The sequence below is a fragment of the Heterocephalus glaber genome, unplaced genomic scaffold (assembly GCF_053883595.1).
Source record: "Heterocephalus glaber isolate CG9 unplaced genomic scaffold, H.glaber_assembly_v1.0 deba00001175, whole genome shotgun sequence".
Lineage (NCBI taxonomy): Eukaryota > Metazoa > Chordata > Mammalia > Rodentia > Bathyergidae > Heterocephalus > Heterocephalus glaber.
Genome location: NW_028258207.1, coordinates 794,200 through 814,540, shown reverse-complemented (window position 1 = coordinate 814,540; position 20,341 = coordinate 794,200). Strand labels below are relative to the sequence as shown.

Genomic DNA, 20,341 nt, shown 5'->3' with positions numbered 1-20,341 from the left:
AGACAATGAAACAATGTGTTAATTACAGTTATCTCTGGGTAGTGAAATTACAGCCAATTTTGATTTCTTCTTTTCTAAGTTTTATGCAGTAAACAGTAATTTTCCTTTATTTAAAAAGAAGGGAACAGGCCAGCGTGGTTTCCTCAGGGCAGCCTGCCCTGCCTTCTCCAGGGTGTCCTTTCATCTTGCTTTTTCCTCTTTAACTCGGCCCAAGCTCGCTCTGCAGAGCCAATTTCTCCCTCACCCCTCACTTGCACTTTTTCAAATAAACTTTGTCACTGCTAAAAAAGAAAAAGAAAAAGAAGGGAATAGACCTTTCGGGGGGCTATAATACACAGGCCCTGGTCCCCTATAAAAGCCACACACGCACATGTTCCTCCCTGAGCAACAGGAAGCAGGAAGCTGTGTGTGCCCTAGGTCCCTGCCTCTGGCCCCGCACAGAAGGAAACCGCACTGAGCAGGAAGCAAGCCCCTCACACGAGGCTGCAGGCAAACGCGTGCACCTCCCCTTCTTCGGATAGAAACAAAGCAGTGACCACGGTGCAAGCCTCCGCGCCTGCGCGGCTCAGTGCTGCGGGCTTTCTGGGTCCTCTGGGACGGCCCGGACCGCACACATCTCGGGGAGGCAGAACCACAGAGCTCCCCCATCCACACTGGGCAAGCTCCTTCCACCGCTGAAGGCCAAGCACTCCTCCTCCTCCGGGGCTGGCCAACTCCTCTGCCCCTCGGGCACCAAGTGTCCCTGCATGCCCAGCAGTCGCCCAGCCGCTCGGTCCTCCCAGAACTACCCCGCCCCCGTCTACTGTCTGGCCCCTCAGAGGTAAGCTTTTATCCAGCACTTCCACGCGCCAGGAGTCCACGGAGTGACTCGACACCCCGAACCTCATCTGAAGGGACAGCCACGAACCACTAAGCATGTGGCCCACAGTAAACAGCCAATAAACGGCAAGTTTCTCATCAATAAAAAGTAGAACCTTGCATTTTAAATGAAAGTTCACTGTATCTCACTGGGCTGTCATTGATACATTTTAAAAGCCAGAAGACAAGAGAAAGAAGCTGCATTTCTTCCTACTCCTGCCAACCACAGCTCAAGTCCTGGACACGACACGAAAAGCCAACCCTGCAGACCAGAAGCAAAGAAGATGGGTGGACAGCAGGCCTCGGGCTTGAGGATCAGAACGGCACTGTGCTGGGCAGGCCATCATGCCTCATGGAAAGGGAAAGCAGGTTCTGCAGACTGTAGGGCCCTGGAAACAGCAAGAAGGGCGAGCGCAAACACACACACGCACACGCATGCAGAAAACCAGCCCCAAGGAAGGGGCAGTGTAGGGACAGAAAACCTCTGGACAACAGCTACTCTGCCCCAGCCAAACATGAAAAACCACCTCCCTGCACGCCCAGCTCCATGAGCAAAAGCAGCAGGGAGCCGGGACTTCTAGCCCAGTTTGAGCTGGTCAGGACTGGGCTTTCCTTCCAGCCCAGCAGCCCACGGCCCTCCTGCCTCCTGCCCAGTGGTGGTACCAGTGTGGACCAGGCTGGGGCTGACACCCCAAGCTCAGCAAGAACCAGCTTCCCCTCCCACCCCCTGCCCCATCACAAAGCCTCAACTTCCTAACCACGGTCCTCGAGGTGAGGCAGAGGTGAGGAGCAGCAGGTGCAGGCTGCCCTCAGGTGAGGCTGTAACCAGCCTGACCTCCCCGCTCCCAGCAGCATGGAGGGGCCTCCAGCAGCTCAGCTCCAAGAACTCCACTGGGCCGGGCCCTGGACCTCTCCCCAGCCCAGCAGGAATGAGGCCAAGCCCTCCTTCCACTGCCAGCCTGGTGTTGGGGGGCTGCTGACGCTGAAGACCAAAACAACTCAGCCTGGCTCAACACGGCCAAAACGTTCTCAGCTTCAGTGTTACAGGGTGAAGAAGTCCTGGGCTCCGCACCTCCCCAGGTGAGTAGGCTGAGTACTACTGAACTGCACACTTACGAATGGGGGAGGTGGCCGACAGCTAAGAAAACGTTTTAAGGTGCCAGTATCAATCAAAAGCAAAAGATTATTTAGCATTCCATACACTTAACTGTTTATTCATTCACTTAAGATACCTGAAATAGGAGTTACACACTATAAAACAATTAAAATCGCACGAATGCGTCTTACTTTACTGATTTTGTGAAATAGTTGAAGACTAATCCATACCTATCCTGATGGTTTAAAAAATAGCTCTGCTAAAACTCTCTTACCACAATTTATGCAGTAAAACTACTCAAGTGTTATTTTTCTAATACAAGAATAAATTGGAAAATTTAATACCAACAGCTAGACACACTTTCAGGCACAAGCTCCTTAGAATCTAAATCAGAACCTGCTGGGGCTGGAAGTGGTCTGTTCTCTATCTGGAGCTGCAGGTCAAGCTGGCTATGTCAGTGTGGGTCATTAGTAAATTACAAAACTCTCACTACTTTAAGAAACGAAATCCAGCAGACCACACTGGACGCAGAAGAACCACCGAGAGCCGTGTGATGCCATCCCGCCCTGCACTTCTGAGCAGAGCCAAGGTCCTCCTCACTCTCGCTACATCCTGCAGGTCTCTGGCTTGAGGGCTGGGACAGCTCCGTGGCTGAGTGTGCCCAGGATATGTGAGGTCTGAGGTTCATACCCCAGCACCACCCACAAAAACAATTAAACTAACGGATCTGAATGTGTCCCCCAGCCTGGAAGGGGACGCAAGGAATGACCTCACGAGTACTACACACGTCACTCTTCTTGTTGGGATACGAAAGCTGAGAAGGGCTGCACAACAGAAAACTTCTCTGAATAACTGCTTTCCAAACGTAGCGATAAACACGGTCGGCTCTGCACCAGCTGACTCCTCTGACTAATACAGGCAGAGTTCGAACGCAAGGCCCAGAGACCTCACAGGGGCCGCAGCCTGAGGTGGGCCCCGGGATGGTACTGCCCTCCACCCAGGCCCGAGAAGACTCGGGGCAAGGCTGCTCCGCGACCCATGTACGGCCAGGACAGACCAGCCAGGCTCCAGAAAGGGGCTCCAAAGGTGATTGGTTTGGCAGAGTGTGAGAAAGGGAAGGAGTGGAAGAGGGCAGGGGAAGCCGCAGAGGGAATGGGCCTGGGAAAAGGAGATGGGCAGAGAAGGGCGGGGTAAGAAACGCTGCACACAGGAAGGACTCTGAGCACTGCTCATTTTCATTAGTAAGTGGGACGAGCAGGCAGAGGTCTTCAACTGGATTTGTTTTAACCACTAAGACTCATAAGATCTTCGAGCAAATGTTCTCTGGTACAGAGCTTTGGTGAAGTTCACAAAGGCCCCTTGGGATAAAGCAGAAATTCTACCGAGACACGGTTCCTGCTGGGCCCCTAATACAAGAGGAGAGAACAGCAATGTCCAGAGCAGGGAGCGGAGCACGGGAGCCCACCTTGTCTTGGGCCAGCCTCTGGAGGTGGATCCCGCAGGACAGCAGGGTGGAGAACAGGGTCAGGAGGCACTGCTGGGCCCTGCAGATGGCCGTGGCCAGGGCGTGGGTTGCGGAGGGTAGTCCCACCTTCTCGATCACGCTCTGGAAGGCGGCGGGACACTGGCGAGAGACTCGGCACAGGGCCTGCGGGACAGGGACAGGAACACAGACGCATCAGAAAGCCCGGCATGGCCTGGCCCTCCCTGGACCGCACCTGCGTGGGAGCCCTTCAGTTCTTCTGGCACCAGAAAGTGGAAATTCCCAGCAAACTGAACAGTTAAACAACCCTGTCGCAATGAAAATGAACATTGTCTTAAAACTTAGAGGTAGATAATAATAACCATTGAATTAATAACTAATTCACAAGTCTACATAGAAAATCCTCTTTACATAAGTGAAAACAGTATTAAACTGAGCTAAGTGCAGAAAATATATTCCTAAAATTAATATGAATACTGCTCGCTGTAGGAACTCTCGGGATATCGGAAAGTTATCTCATGTAATTCTCTCGACAACATGTGAGAAAGGTGGGGTTGTTACCACCCTCCAGACAATGCGGAGGCTCACTGCACACCAGCAGCCTGTCCAAAGGAGCAGAGCCAGCATTCGGAGGAGGCCACGCCCAGAGCTGCTCCGGACTGCTCAAAGTTTTTGCTCATGGTTAATGTCACCTAAGTTCCTTCTCCCTGATTCATATTTTAAACAGGTCTATAACCTTTAATAATAATGAAAAGATCAATATGTCAAGAGGAAAAAAATGGAGGAAGAGGGCCAGGGGTGTGGCTCAGTGGCACCGCACCTGCCTGGCGAGTGTAAGGTCCTGAGTTCAATCCCCGGTACCAAAAAAAAAAGAAGAAAGAAGGGAGGTAAATTTTTTTTCTTTTTTGGCACCAGGGATCGAACTCGGGACCTTGTGCTTGCAAGGCAGGTGCGGTGCCACTGAGCTAAACCCCCAGCTGGAGGTAAAATTCCTAATACTTTGAAAAATATTTTTATGTTCTTGAAATTTTTAGAAAACAAATAAAATTATTTTTTCTATCTCCAAGAATGAACTTCCTTTCAAAATTACTCCTATTGATAAAATAAGGAAAATAAGTGCTAGCTGGTATAAAACTGAATCTTCCATAGAAACGCTTTAAAGTAAATGCCTAGTCCCAACCCTTATGCAAATGCTGAAGTGACTTTCTGAAAGCCAGCATCACAGAAGCCCCCGCCCCCAACATAAAGGGGACCATGGGCAGTGCACACATCTCACAAGAATGCACGTGATTTTGTAACAATTCACAAAGTTACGTGCTGATGGCTCATCATACTTTTGTAATTCCATGGAAACGTCACTGTCCTTTTTGACTTTGGTGACCTGCGGAGAATTGGCCTGGACCACTGCATGAACAGTGAGACCACAGGCCAGCCAGAACACGGTTACTAAAGCGAAGACGTTTCCATCCTGTGCAGCAGGATGTGTGGCTCACAAACCAGCTGGGAGCCACCAGTGTGAAGGACCCAGGTGGTTTTGCTTTGGTTTTTTAGGCTTTTTGTTTTGGAGTATTTTTCGCCCTGTTTTTCCATATTTATGATTTATCTCTGCCCTATTTTTAATTTTGAATTGTGCATTTTTTTTTATTTGTTAGTAAGGAATGGCATGGATGAGATGCAGGGCATAGGGGTGAGGCCTTAAGCATATGAGGACAGGTCAACCCAAGGACTCCTGGGCAGCCAATGTGCAGGCCCAGCTGGGTCCCAGTGTGTGTGTGTGTGTGTGTGTGTGTGTGCATGTGTGGTTTGTGTTCACCTTTCTATTCAGGGTCCCCTTTTCACTGGTTGAGGCCCTTTTACACCCTGGCCCACTTCCCATTATCAGAAAAAAGGTGGGCTGGGGATTTGGCTCAGTGGCGCCATGCCTGCCTGGCAAGCACAAAGTCCCGAGTTCGGTTCCCAGTACTGGAAGAAAAAAACAAATACAGAAAAAAAGGCCAGCCCCATCCAGCCATCCTCGGCCACTCACAGGAAGGACAGCTTGCACCGCCCAACAGCTCCAGACGCCCCACAGCCAGGTCTGACCACCTGCCTCCAAGCCCCCTCGAGGAGGAGCAGCTCCTGGTTTTTCGGAACACTGGGCACAGAATTCATTTCAGCTACCTCCCCTGGGAGGGGGCGTCCCAGCTTTTTCCCTGGGCAGTCGTCCCTGGGATCCCTGGAAGTGGTCCGGGATCGGCCTCCCTTTAGGAGTGTTATCTGGAAATCAATGCTATGGAGCCAGAAAGAAACACAGCAAAGTGGTTAAGAATGCAGGGCCAGAAGAATGATCCTGAAGGCCCCACAGGGAGTGGCCAGGAGGGCCGTTTCCAGGCAGAGGTCTGGCTAATTTAAGAATCAGAGCGTTTGGGGCAGATGTGGGAGGCATCATCAGTTGGATATTGTGCTGCGTCTCTCACTGTTTCAGACTGGCGGCGTAAAAAAGCAGTGTTTTTGTTCTAGGAACACACAAGGTCTAGGCCTCTGGTCTTGTAGAGCCACTGTGGCTGGTGCATCTGTTTGGTTCTGGAGTGAGGCTAAGCTGTCATCTGTCGCAGAGATGGAGACCTGGATGAAGTAGGTAAGCGGCTGGTGAGGCCCGCCGACCCGGTACCAGTCCCACCGTTATGCCCAGTCCTATTAGTAAGGGATAAGGCAGGCTGCCCTCTTCACTGTTTGCATGATCACTGAACTGTCCAGAGCCCGTGCGGCACACACATCCCAAGGCGATGGACCCATGCAGGGCGTTGACAGGCAGAACATCTGAGATGCCACAAAGACAACGCCCTTACGTCGCGGGCCCAGGAGAACGGATGGCAGGACAACAGGAGGCACAAGGATTTAGAGCATCCCAAGGGCACAAATCTCTCTGGTGGCCAAGGAGCCGTGCCTGGCCCACACCTGGAGTGATGGCCCAGGCGGCTCAGTGAGGGCCTGAAGGGACCAGCTGCTGCTCTGCCTGTATGTTTTAAGGGAAAGAGCTAGCTTCCCCTCAGCCAGATTCAGGGAGTAGTTTTGCCCCCTTATGTGGGTAAGCTGGGCACAAGTAGCCTTTTCGACTTTTTCATTTAGGAACTGAGGTAGGACAGAAGAAATAAAACTAAGCAGAGGGGAGACCAGGAAATCAAGGATTTAGAATCGTACTTTTAAAGAAAAACTGCAGCTTAAGAACACAAGCCAGGTTCATGTTCCCTTCTCCAAAACCAGCAAACCTAGTCCAGCCCCTTTCAGCTGCACCTGGGCCCACCCACTCCGTCACCTGGAAATTACCTTTTCCTTCAGCTTCCTCCAGCCCTGAAAGCAGCTCCGGTGGAGACAGCCTGTCTAATGTATCCCCTGTGGATGGCCTGCACTGTGAGTGGCAGACATCCAGGATGGTCCATAGTGAGAACAGCCTTCCAGGTGTGCCGACCCCAGGTGTAAGGGGCCTCACTTCTCTGAGCACCCTCCATCCACTCAGAGCTTGTCCTGTATCCCCTCTAACAAATCCTTCTCATGCCTCTTCTGACGCGTCCTGAAAATTCTTTTTCCATGACAGAAGTGAGCGAACCTGTGTGCTCATTTTACATGGTGGGTTACATTCCTTATTTCAGCCTCGGGACCCTCAGACCCAGCCCATGGCAGGAAGCATTTGTCCAGGGCTCGGGATCTGAAATCTGGACAGTTTCCTGTGGGTCTGTCCTGGGATCTGCCTATTTGTCCCCTACATATGTCAGCGCAGTGATGTTAGGTCTTAGGATGGTTAATGTCCATGCAGTCGATCTGCCTGTACCTGGTGAGGGTATTACAGACAGCTGAGTTAGGTAGAGATACCCTAGGCCGTCACACAGGGCTGAGCCTCAAGGGAGGCAGTGCTGAGGGTGAGAACACATCACAGCTGTGGCTGGAAGCGCATCTGTTGGAGGACAGGCCTCAAGATAAAGACGGAAGGGCCAGGCCTGCATGCCTTGCCAAGGGATAAGCAACATACTATAACTGGTATTCCCGGGTCCAATAATGTCTAGCTAGACATCAGTCACCCAGGTGGATGACCAGAACCTTCTGGTCCATCCCTTTCTACTAAGTTCTTTGTTCTTTCCATGTGCACTTGGTACATGACAACTGGATCAATATTACCTAAGCAGCTATACTTGTAATCTTATTGGGTGATCAGTTTTGTCCCATGTTGTACATGATTTTGTACCCACCTCATGATTTTGCTCTATAAAACTTCCTCTGTGAAGTGGGGTCCCCTCCTCTCAGCAGCTGTCCGTCCCAATAAATATTTCCTACTCTCAACCTCTTGTTCCTTAGAATTCATTGTTCCCTTTTGGGGAACAGGAACTCAGCTTACCTGACTTCTAGCAAGTTGGAGGTTACAATTATTCCCCTCTGTCGAGGGGAAGTGCACCGAAGACCTGAGTCCCCGGGGGTTTGGAAGAGTTGCGGCATCTGGGAGGGGACGTTCATGCAGTCCTCGGGAGTCAGGACACAGCTGGATACAGGGGCCCGGTGACAGGTGTACAAAGCTCGAGGCCATCAAGCTGAGCAGTGAGCTGTGTGACTGGGTCTTGCACTGCAGCCTCTGTCTTTAAGGGACGACTGTAACTTGCTGTGTAACAATGGACGCCTGGAGGGGCCGGGCAGCAGAGTGGGCCAAGGCAGTCAGGGAGGGCACGGCCCACAGCTCCCACTAATGTGGGGCTGCACTGGCTGAGGTGCTGGGTGAGCCTGAGGGTTGCGTGGGTGTTCCATCTTCCGAGGCTGGGGAAGGCAGGCAGGCAGGGCCGGTGAGTCTACACCGACAAGCAAAGGCAGAGGTGGGAAACGAGGTTGGATGGGGACAGCTCCTGGGAGGTCCTCTGCAGCCAGCAGGCGTGTGAGACAGACATGAAGATGTCTACTGGGGACACAGGGCCCAAGGGGTGGGCGCCACTGTAGGTCAAAAAGGAGGTTAGGGGCACACTGGACAAAATGGCCAAGAGAGGGACATGAAACCTGAGTCAGCCTGGGTCCTGGTCGTTTCCAGGACGAGGTTTGGCAATGAAAATGGCTACAGATTCCACTGCTCCCAGGGAAGAGGAGGTGAGCCACGCGGGCGCCAGCAGCACACACCCACCCCCTACTGTGGAAATCAGAAGACACATAAACAAGCCCCCAAAACAGACTTCCAGATCACCTACAGCAACCCCAAAGGGAAACGAGATAGAACACTCTGATACTCAACCACCTGGACTCCCTGAACTGGCAACAAAAGAGGATCTGGAAAAAATGAAATCAGAAATAATTTCTCAGATAACAGGAGAAATTGTGCCCATAGAGCAAGACATGATTAATAAACTAGAGAGGACACAGATAAAAAAAATAGAGGAGCTGAGGAACATGATGGAATCCCAACATAGGAAACAAATGAAATCCATAAAACAGATGCAAACAGATTTCCAGGAGATTAAAAACTCAATTGAAAGTCTACACAGCAGAATGAATCAATGTGAGAACAGAATTTCAGATATAGAAGATAAGATTGCAATTAGTGACCAGGAAAAGAAAAATTGCTTTAAAATTGTAAGGGACCACTAGAAAGCAATTCAGCAGCTGCTAGATGATGCAAAGAAGAATAACATAAGACTGCTTGGAGTCAATGAAGAAAGAGGAGAGTGCAGATGACATAAAAAAAATGTTCACAGAAGTGATGGCAGAAAACTTCCCAAGAAGGGGAAAGAACTTGACATACAGATAAGTGAGGCATATAGGACTCCAGCTAGCCTTGATCAAAAAAAACTACATAGGTATATAATAGTTAGGATTCCAGAAATCCAACAGAAGAACAAAATTCTACAAGGAGTGAGAGAAAAGAAACAAATCACATACAAAGGAAAGCCCATCAGAATCACAGCAGACTTCTCAATGCAAACCCTCAAGGCAAGAAGAGCTTGGAGTGATGTATTTCAAGCCCTAAAGGAAAACAGCCTCCTACCCAGATTGATGTACCCTGCAAAACTATCAAAATTAATGGAGAAATAAGATACTTTCATGATAAAGAGAACCTTAGGAACTTCATGAATACCAAACCAGCACTCCAAAAAATTTTAGACAATACCCTACAAAAAGACAATGAGGATCACAACCCCAGGAAACTCAGCAGAATGAATCTGTTGGGCCTAACAAATTAAATGCAAAGGGGGAGAATCCAACAAAAAGAAAAAGTCATGACAAGGCTTTTAAAACTTTTAACTTCACCTCCCTGAGTGTATAATATGATCTTGTTATTGTACTGATTAATATTTTTCTGATTCTAGTGTTGCACATCTTTCCTTGTGCTGTACTGGCTATTTATCATCTTCTTGTGTGTACTTTTTAATTGGGTTGTCTATTAATGAGCTGTAAGAGTTCTTTATATATTCTGGTCATAGATTATATGTATTGGAAATATGGTCTGTTTATGGACTTTTCATTTTAACGATGTCATTTAAAGTTCTAAATTTTGATGGAATCTCATTTATCAATTGTTTTCCTTTATACATCATGATTTTTGTATCCTAGGAAGTTCTTACCTACCCTAAATTCATAAACATTTTCCCTTATAATTTCTTCTTAAAAGTTTTACAGTTTTAGTCTTTCATATTTAGGTTCATAGATCCTTTCAAGTTATTTTCATGTATGGAAATAAAGGGTTGAGGTTAATTTTTTATATGCGGATACCAGGTGTTCTAGTGCCATTTGCTGAAAACACTATCTTTTCCTCGGCTCTTGAATTGAGTTTATATTCTATAAAATGTTAATGTTTAATAAACTTTCAAAACTCAGTGGACCATATATGTGTGGTTCTATTTCTAGATTCTCTGTTTTATTCCAATGATCTATTTGTCTTTCCTTACACCAACACTGCCTTGATTACTGTAGCTTTAGAGGAAGTCTTAAAATTAGGTACTAAACGTCTTCCAACAGTTTTTTTCTTTTTCTTTTTACCTTTCTAGGTCCTTTGTACTCCTACATAACTTTTAAATTTCAATATCCAATTCTTCATTTATAGCAAATATACACAGACCTGAATTTTTATATATACCTTGTGTTTTCTAATCCTGCTAAATTCAAATACAAGTTCTAGGGGCTCCTAGAGATTTCTTAGTATTTTCTCCGTAGATGATCATTTAATCTACATATAAAGATTTTGGTTCTACCTTGCCAATCCCATCCTAATTGTGTCATTTTATTGCCAGAATATTTTGGTTTAGGCCTGTTTCAAAGTTTAATGGACAGATGAAGAGTAGGCATATCTGCCCTTGTTCCCCACCTTAGGGAGAAAGCATTGTATCTTCTCCATTCATATAAGGCATTTTTGCTGGACGTATGGAGTACATGTCTTTGATCTGTTGAGAAGGTTCTGTTCTACTTCTAGTCTCCTGATAGCTTTTACCATGAACAGCTGTGGAATTTAGTCCAATACTTTTTCTCCAACTAGTGACAGGATCATATGGCTTTTTCTTTTCCTCTGTTAAAATGATGACTTTTGGGGATGGATCTTCCAATGCTGAATCAACACTGCCATCCCTATAACAAAACCACTTTCTACATACTGCCAGATCTGACTTCTAATAGTTTGTTTTGTTAAACAAATTTCTATCTATGTTCATACTTTTTTCTTCTATCATCTTTATCCAGTTTTAGGATAAAAAATGTTGATTTCCTAAAATGTGGGGAGAAGTGTTCCTTTTATTTTCTGCTTTAAATGTCTGATATAATTTATCAATTAAAATGTATACGAGCCTGTTGTAGTCACAGGGGTAGGCTATCAAGCTAGGAATATACTTTAATAGGTGCTATTCAAATTTGATATTTCCTCCAGAGTTAGTTTCATTAATTTGTCTTCCAAGGTACTTCTTAGAAGTTGTCAAATTTATTTCAAAACAGATTTTTGTAATATGCTTTCTGTATCCTTTTAAATTCTGTAAAATCTGTGGTAATGTCTTCTAGATCTTGATATTGTAATTTTAAAATGTATAATTGATAATGTGAAATAGGAAGTAAAGGTCTAAAGGAGTAGGGGAAGTGGGAGGGGTAGGGGAAAGGAAAGAAGGGAAAAGAAAAATACGAGAAAAGGAATAAATGGAAACAAAGACTTTGCAAATAGGGAAGGGTGGAGGGGGTGAAGGAAGGGCAGGGGAAGGCAAAAAAAATAAGAACCAAGATGCTCATGTAAAGGTACAAGATCCCAATGATGAATGTAACTGTATTTTACACCTAAAATGTACCAAGAAACTTAATGGAGGAAAAAAAAAAAGAAAATGGCTCCACCTGCAGGGAGTTGGCAGGTGAAGAGGCACCAGAAGATCAAAGTCAGAGGATCTGTAAAGAGATTTATTCAAAACAGGATGGCCAAGAGCCGCGCATGGTGGCGCATGCCTGTGGTCCCAGCACTCAGGAGGCTGCGGCAGGGGGTTGCCATGAGTTCGAGGCCAGCCTAGGCTACATAGTGAGTTCAGGGCCACCCTGAAATACAAAGGGAAACCTTGCCTCAAAAAACCAAAAAAAAAAGGATGGTCAAGGCACTCTCATGGGCCGTTACCTTTGGGGGGCCTTCTGAAGCACAGCTCTCAGCCCCCAGGGGTCCCCAGGAGCAGCCTGTGGGATCATCCCATCCTATCCTCTGTCCAGGGCTTCAAGCAAGTGTGGCGTATCTAGGAGTCATAGCGGGTCGCCCTGGCAGCAAAGGGCTGGGGAGTACTGAGATGCACAGCTCCGGGAGGGAGGAGACAGGCAGCATCTTTTCCAAGACTCAGTCCCGGCTTAGAGGGGCTCCCTGCTCCCCACATCAGCGGAGTGTCACACCAGGGCGGCCACCTCAGAGCCCAGCAGCCAGGGGCTCCCACGCCGCCGCCCAGGGCTCAGTCAGACTTCTGAGGAGTACTTCTGAATTTCAGGACTGTGGTTAGGGGGTGGTCTGGGAAGCTATGTCTCACGTCAGCTTACAGAGGCGACTTTTTAGGCCTGCATGTGGCCTCTCCGCCCTGTGGAGGACTGGGGCCTCCGGGTACTGGTGCGGTGTGAATGACACTGACCGGGCTGCAGGGCTTCCAGCCACGACACTGTCACTTCAGACTCCCCAAGGCAACAGAACCCAGGGACAACTTCACGGCCCAAGGCTCGGACTCCCTCAGTTGCCTTTGGGTTTTGAAAGGGCAGGACTCACCCACCAGTGAAAATGTCCCCCGCACCAGGAAAAATGGGCGCCCGGGCTTGGCATGGAGCAGTCCACCTGCCGCCTTCTCCTGCATAAGCTCCTGCTCTCGGGGTGAGGGGGACCTGTCTGTAGGTCAGGGATTGTTGTTCCCATGGACCGAACACCCCCACTCTGGGCCGCCGCTGTGCCAGGCCCCTTCTGGGGAACAGAGGGTCTTCCACTGGCTGCCTCGCTTTCGGTCTCTGGCTTGGAACGGCCAGGAGGGTGGAGGGCTCAGTGCCTCTGCCTCGGGGAGGAGTGGAGGCCTGGCCTTGCTCCCACAGCAGGGCTGGACCCACCACTCCGGTGCTGGCCTCATCCTCTCCCTTGACGGCCCCTCAGTGTACTACTGCCCCTCCTGGAGAGGACAACGTACAGCCCTCAGGAGGTGAGCTACCGCCTGGCGATGGTTTCTAAGGACACCCAGAGGCTATGAGAAGTTTTTTCCTTCTCAAATGGCTGCATGGGCCTGGACGACAGGAAGGTGTACCCAGAATCAGAATGCAGCTGGCCTGCTTTCCTTTGCTAGGTTCCAACACCTGGTCAAGGCCGGTGACTTAGCCCCCGGGGCGCTGGTCCCTGCCAGGAGTGACCAGCTCTCCATGGTGCAGAACGGGTCACTGGGGTGTACCCTGCCTCTTCAGTTTTATTTTCCACAGTGAACTTTTACTGCCAAAGAGTTTAGCTTGGGTTTTTTTCAGAGGGAATTCCTTAAGTCCACCCCAGCACCACCTGTTCGCAATGGTTGTTCAGACTGCCGAAGTTTGGCTTGGAGGAAAGTAGCTGGCTTTTGTGGTAGGCAGAAGGCCGGCCCCTCTGGGAGCTGGCTTAGGACTTCGCCAGCCTGCCGTGAGGGAGCCCTCGGAGGCCAGCAAGCCGAAACGTCTGTCAGGTCATGGTGCCTAAGGCGAGCTGGCCACCAGGGCTAATTCTTTGTTCAAATCCCCTTGGGCTGCCAAGCTGCCCCTTAAGCCAAGCCAGTCCTCCAGAGCCATTCCCTGTCTGGGACACAGGACTGAGTGGGTGGCCTCTCAGCAAGCTCAGGGCGGGGCCCGAGGTATCTGTTTTGGGGTCTTGGGCACTCGCTGGCCCTGGGGGTCTCTCGTCTCTGGGTGTCTCTGAGCATCAGGGCCGGATTATTTCTCCACACCCGGAATCTAGCTGGCAGAACCCGGTGGTCCCCAGAAAGCCTCTCAATTGCTCTAAGGTTTGTGGAGGGAGGAATGAGACAGCCCCATTTGCTCTTTCCCTAGGACTCCGGTTCCCTTTGAAATGGTTAACCCCAAACACTGTACTGAGAGCCAGCACAGCTGGGCTTTGCTTTGGGACACTCGACAGCCTCTCTGAGCCTTGGTCCCTCCTCACACCGGAGAAGCTTCACCTCAGGGCAGGGGCGGGAGCAGACGGTCCAGACACACGAGGACACCTCGGAAGCCCTGTCCGGGTTAACGGAACCGGGTCAGAGGTGGGGTCCTAGAGGCAGAGATCTGAGTCTGGGCACAAAGGGAGGCAGAAGAAAGCATCTCCTAAGTCAAGGCCTGAGAACCACGAGGAGGGCTCTGCTCTGTGGGGCGATGTGCACAGCCTGAGGCCCCACACTGCCGTGGCTCCTGCACCCCCAGGACAGGTGCACTGCAGAGCTGCTAAAAGGTACCAAAAGCCCTGCGACTTGAGGGTTTCTATGGCCCGGCTGCTCTGGCCCTCTGGTCGGAAGGGAGATTGTCTCTGGCGTGGAAGCGAGGCAGTATCTTGAAGGCAAATTTTTACCAGAGGGGCAGCAATTCCCTGCCCGCTTTGCTCTCCTTCGGCCCAAACCTGGGGTCCACTTCCATCTGCCAAGCAGGGGGATGAGACCAACAGGAGCAGTTGTTAGAACAGCTGTTTTCATCTGGGCCAGAAAGGCTCTTCCTGATAAGGGAGTCAGACTCCCAGACATCAGAATCTTCCCAGCTACAGCTCAGGGATAAGCAAAGTTCGAGGATCTGTGTCTCTGGCCCTCCCTGGCTGTGGCCCTGGAGGGGAGGGAGGCAGCACAGATAGAGGAGCAGGGGCCAGCAGGTGTGCACGTCCCACCAGTCAGGTGTTGAGGTTGGAGGTGCTGAGCGGGTGTGGGACCCCGGGCCCCGGGGTCCTGCTGTCATCAAACCAGAGGTCTGGGTGGCCCCAGGGACAGGCTTCCCCCAGTGCCTCTTCCTACACAGGGCCCAGGGCCCAGGGCCCAGGTCCTGGCTTCCCACGCTGGCAGCTATTACTAAGGAAGGAGGCCCCTCGGCACTCTCTGTGTCAGGTCTGCTCGGCAACGCAGCCGCAAGCAGGGTGGCCCTTGTGTCCCCACGGTCCCTTTCGCAGCCCCCTTATCCCATGAAGGAAGCCTTCGGTGGCATGTTTTAGGAGAACCCTAAGTGGGGCCTCCGGGGCTAGGTCCCGTTTCCTCAGCTTTTGTTAGTATCAGGGGCTGCCTGGGGAAGGAATTACCCGAGGGTTACCTAATCCACCAGTCTCTTTCTCATCTTTTCAGAAAGCCAGCAGGGCCCTCTGCACCCCCTATATTGTCCAGGGGAGCTTTGGACAATCTACAGGCTTTACCCTGGCTCTTCAAAGGCCTCCAGGACACAACAACAAAGTGACCGAGTCTCAAAGCGCTTGTCACTAGGGTCCCAGCGTGGGGAGCTCGGGACAGCTCCCCACCCACCATGTGAGTGTCATCTGCCCTCCGTTTCCATCTAGCCAGGGCGGGACTGACCTGGAGACAGACACCCTTCCAGGCTCAGCTAGTTCTGGGCCACCTCTGTAAGCCTCTCAACAAACTGCCCGGGTCCTCAGAAAACCTTCCCCAATCCTGTTAGTCATCGCTCACTTGAGGAAAGGGAACATAGGAGCCCACCCTTGCTATGGGGAGGGGAAATACAGGGGGGTCAGGGCCCAAAGTGCTTACACTCAGAGGACTGAATGTGCCGGGAAGGAGGGTAGCCAGGCAGGAGAGGGGAAGGGAGCCTGGGGGCCACCCTGCTTTTCTGTTTCTGGCATCAGAGAGGAGGGGACTGAATCTCGGGATCTGCAGCTCCCAAGGCCACTCTGGGCTCCTTTCCAGGTTGGAGCTGCCGGCAAGGCAGATCCGTGCTGCAGGTCCAAGTCCCTCACCCTCCCAGGGCACAGAAAGCCTCACGAGGACTCTCACCGGCCCCTTCTCCAGCTGTACGACGGCATCAGAGCTATCACCCCTCTGTGGACACCTCACCACCTCCCAAGGGACAGGCTCTCCAGGCCCAGGTGCAGCACAAGATTCGGCACCTTTTCTTCGGGGACTGAGGGTCAAACTTCCAGTTTTTAAGGATGCACCCCAAGGGGAGGGAGGCCAGCAAACCTCCCATCTGGGATGCAGCCCCTCTACCTCCCAGGAGACCTCCTTTCCTAGCCTCTCTGCTCACTCGCTCGATGGAGCTGTGACCTTGGGCCCCTGGGGAACTTCTGCTGCAGCTCTCCTCCTAGTGCTTTTTGTGTCCATTTTCTGAGACCCCTCAGGCTAACCAGGCAAGTCCATGAGGGAGAGAGGGCCACACGGCCATCAGATCTGAGATCCTGTTTGATCTGCTTCCGTCCATAGCAGGAGTGACCCCGGGGTTCTGCATGTACACCTGGGGGCTTCACACCCATGCACAGAACTGGCATCTCAGGCCACCCCAAATCACCCTCCAGCCACCCCACAAGCAACACAGGTCCTAGGTCTCCCGATATAGGGTGCAGAAGGCCCAGCACACAGGACATGGCCCCAACAGTGACACTCACTGCACGCAGTCTGGCTCCACTGCCAGCCACTTTGGGGGGTCTGGGGGGTTCTGAACTGGGGCCATCAGGCAGGGTCCTTCTCACCTGAGAAGGAACAAGGCCAGACAGGACAGGCTACTGGGAGAGAGACAGACAGAGGGGGAGGCAGAGACAGACAGCGCAGGCCGACTGGGCTCCCAGCCCTCTGTGCAGAGAAGGGACAGGACCAGGGGACATTCCGAGCCGAGGGAGGCAGCTCGATGTCCACAGCCCTCTGCAAAGTGTCTGAGGGCGAAAGCCAGGTTATGCAGTGATAGAGAGGCCAGAGGACCCTGGGGCATCGGGAAACCAGACTCGGGGAGCCCCACAGCCAGCGGCCCGGGGATGGGCAGCAGATGTCAGTGAGGGCCCGGCAGAGTTCAAAGTCAGCTGCAGAAAAAGCCAGGCGAAGAGAGCACAGGGTGGGCGCTGTGCCCCACGGAGGGAGGCAAGGAGGCAGGGAGGTGCCGGTGACCCCAGTGGGCCCGGGTCCCAGAGCCCACACATCACGAGGCCATTCTGGTCTTTGGTGACCCGAGGAGACCACCTCACACATGGCAAGAGACTTCGCGCAAGCGAGGAGCTGAGTTTAAATGGAGGGATTCACCGCAATGCAGGAGATGCACAGAGGAGAAGCTGCTCAGAACAGGAGCCGCCCCAGGGCTTCTGTTGTGGTTTTATTTTTTCTTTTACATCTTTTATTTTTGGATATTTCTCACCCTACTTTTGCATATCTACGATTTATCTTTGCCCTATTTTTAATTCTAAGTTGTGCATGTGTTTCTTACTTCTTGGAAGTAATGAACGTGAGTGTGAGATGCAGCCCTAATCATTTGATAATGAGGAGAGGGCAACCCAAGGACACCAGGCAGTCAGTGTGCATGTCCCGCTGAGCAGAAGGTACCCAGTGCTCTTTCGTAGGTAGTTTGTAGTCACCTCTCTACTTAGGGTCACCTTTTAACTGGTTAAGACTTTTTTTTTTTGAGACAGGGTCTCGCTATGTAGTTCAGGTTGGCCTCAAACTCATGGCAATCCTCCTGCCTCAGCTTCCTGAGTGCTGGGACGACAGGCCTGTGCCACCTTGCCCGGCTTCAAAACCTTTTTATACTTTGGGCCACTTTCCACTATGAGAAAAAGCAACTGGCCATCCAGCCTTCCTCAGCTGCAGAAAGAACAGCTTGTACTGCTCATGTCTGACCACCTACAGAAACACACTTGCAGGAGAGTCTGCATATTAATAAGGGTTATATTTACTATTTCTGAATAAGTACACAAAACGCACTGAAAACCTGCGCATTTGCAAAGTGCCACATAGGTAAATTCCTTTCCTTTTCAGTAATTACATGGGACATTTATAAAATTCTGTTTAACAGCCACTGACCCGTTTCTAATGTGCAACAGGGATTTGAACTCAGAGCCGCAGCAGAATCCAGCCCGTCAATAACTACACTCTGCTCAGGGACCCCTTCCAGCAACACCCCAGGCTCTCTTCGCCCTTCCAAGAGAGGCTGGTTTAGAAAACACAAAGCCAGGGGTCTCCTCGTCTAACCTCCAGCATGTTCAAGTGCTGGTAAGAAGGCAGCAGTGACATCTGAGAGTAGCAGTACGAAGCATGAATTCCCTCAGAAGAAGCCCCCAAGCCCCAGTGGGATCCGCCAGCCCACAGACTCCTCACCCTTGGACTCTGTTGCCTCGGCGACCGCCCGCTGAGATTCCGGTACTAGCCGTGGTGCTCTAAATCTAGAGCTCCGGGCCCCACCGTGCCTGCTGGGCAGAGTCCCTCAATTCCAGGACCCAGGAGTCTTTCACATATCCATTCAGCATTCTCCCCAGCTCAGGTCCTCACCTGCCACTGCCACTCCCACTCCCACTCCCTACAAACGAAGTCATTCCTGCGCCATGGCACACGGTCACCCACCCTGGCCGCGCTGGTGCTCGCTCTCAGCTGACTGAAATGCTGATGCTGAGCCTCTTCCCCCAGGTTCTGATCAGGTCCGGGTTGGGGCCCAAAAGACTGAGGCTGGTGCTGCTGATCTGAAGGCCAAGGCCACTAAGAGCACGGGTCAGTACACCAGGGACAGGGCCACGGGGTGGACGGCCACAGGCTGTGAGGGCCGGGCTGAGAGCTGCGGTCTAGACTGACCAGGGGTGAGAGCTCACACACTGACAGCTCTGAAAGGCCCGCCATCGCTCTGGCTCTGAAGCCGTGCATCTGAGGAGAAGCACAGTGCGGCAAGCGAGGGATGGCAGGAAGGCGTGGCCCAGCCCTGGGGGCCTTCCCGCCTCTGCCTTGGCCAAGAAGGAGCCCTCGGCTCCTCACGGTGCACTGCTCTCCAGACACAGAGAAGCCGGCTGTGGGAGGAGGAGAGGGCTCCCGCAGGAAGCCAGGCTGTTCCCCGGGAGGAACACACACAGGTGTCTTCCGAATGCGGCTCAGTTCCCATGACCTCCACCCTGACTAAGTCTTCATGGAAATCTGTGTATAATACAGGTGACATTCTTAGACTCTGACGTCAGAGCTTCTCTGCTTAGTATCCCTAAACCACAGCCTCACACCGACTGCATCATTCCCTCTTTGGTTTTCGTGACTACCACAGCCCCTGTGGCCTGTTCTCTGGCACTGGTAAGGGCAGGGTCTCATCTCCTGACCTGCTGCTCTCTGCTCCCATGTGGGACAGCAGCTCCCTCCGTCTCGGTTGGAGAAGTCCTAACCTGGCACCAGGATGAGAGAGATGAACAAACTGTGGTTCAAGATTTCAAAGGGTTTACAATGAGGTATTATAATAAAATAAAGTAACATAACTTATTTGCTAAGCAATTTGTACTAATGTTTTAAATATTAAGTATTACCCCAAAACTAAAAGTACCCATCAGTACTCAACTTCTATCTACTGCTTTGGATAAGGCACTGGGTCCTACCAGGAATAAAATGGGAAAGTTGGTTGAAACTGTAGCAGAAAACAGGAGAGACAACCTTATGAAGTTCTCTCTGGTGGAGAATGGAGTCGGCAGAACAGAAAACTGGACTCTGGGAGACTGAGGAGCAACACTGGCCTGGACAGTGTGGGCCACAGAGGAGCAGCCCACTGCGGAGGGGGTGGAGAGCCAAGACGCTCCTCAGTGGAGCGCAGGCCGGGCTGACCAGCTGGAGTGGAGACGTGAGGGAGTTCGGGAAGGGAAGGCAATGGACCCTCCTCCTCCCAGGGCCAACATGTCTGTGTCCAGGAAGGTGGGGCCACAGGCACAGAGTGCCGAGCCCAGGAGAGGGTAGGGGAGCGGAGGGGAGGTGGGAGGGAACAGAGAGGGACACAGAGGCGGCCAGTGTGGGATACATCACCCGAGTGAGCGGCTCGGCAAACCCTTGGGAGCAGTAGGATCCAGCTCTCTGAGCAGAATGCAGACAGGGGAGGGGAAGGCCGGGAAGACTGGGAGACACCAGTTAACCTGGGGCACCAGGGGGAGCGCATGAGAGCTCCTCCCATGTCAGTGCGCACAGGCTCTGCTCCAGCCCACAGTCTGATGGGGCCGGAAATAGTGGCAGCAGCACGGAGGGCTCCGGGGCTGGGTGGGGAAGGCATGGAATGAGCCAGACCCTGTACAGTGTCCAAGGGGAAGGCAGCTCCGATGCAGATGGAGACCCCAGGCCCACGTGAAGAGAATCTGAACAATGAATAGCAGAGTGCAATGAAAGCATCACATCATGAACCACTGAACACGCGGGTGTGATGCTGCCCGCCTGTGACCCCAGCGCCCTGGGAGACTGGGGCAGGAGGATCACAAGTCCAAGCCCAGCCTGGGCGGCTTAGCAAGGTTCTGTCCCAAAATAAAAAGTAATAAAGAGGGCTGGGGATCCAGCTCAGTGCGA

The 20,341-nt window shown here is 51.5% G+C and overlaps 1 protein-coding gene across 12 annotated transcripts in view; it reads right to left on the bottom strand.

The window, feature by feature from the left end:
- Ulk4 (unc-51 like kinase 4) overlaps positions 1–20,341 on the bottom strand; it is a 379,759-nt gene that overhangs the window by 285,271 nt on the left and 74,147 nt on the right. For 11 of the 12 annotated variants that reach the window (XR_015451092.1, XR_015451093.1, XR_015451090.1 and 8 more), the window contains exon 21: positions 3,420–3,602. The exons of the other annotated variant lie outside the window; for it this stretch is intronic. Coding sequence is in view for 6 of the 11 variants with exons in the window: in XM_004835115.3 (XP_004835172.1) it covers positions 3,420–3,602 (183 nt within the window). In the remaining 5 variants the exon portion in view is untranslated. The remainder of the gene's footprint in view (positions 1–3,419; positions 3,603–20,341) is intronic. 12 annotated transcript variants of the gene reach the window in all.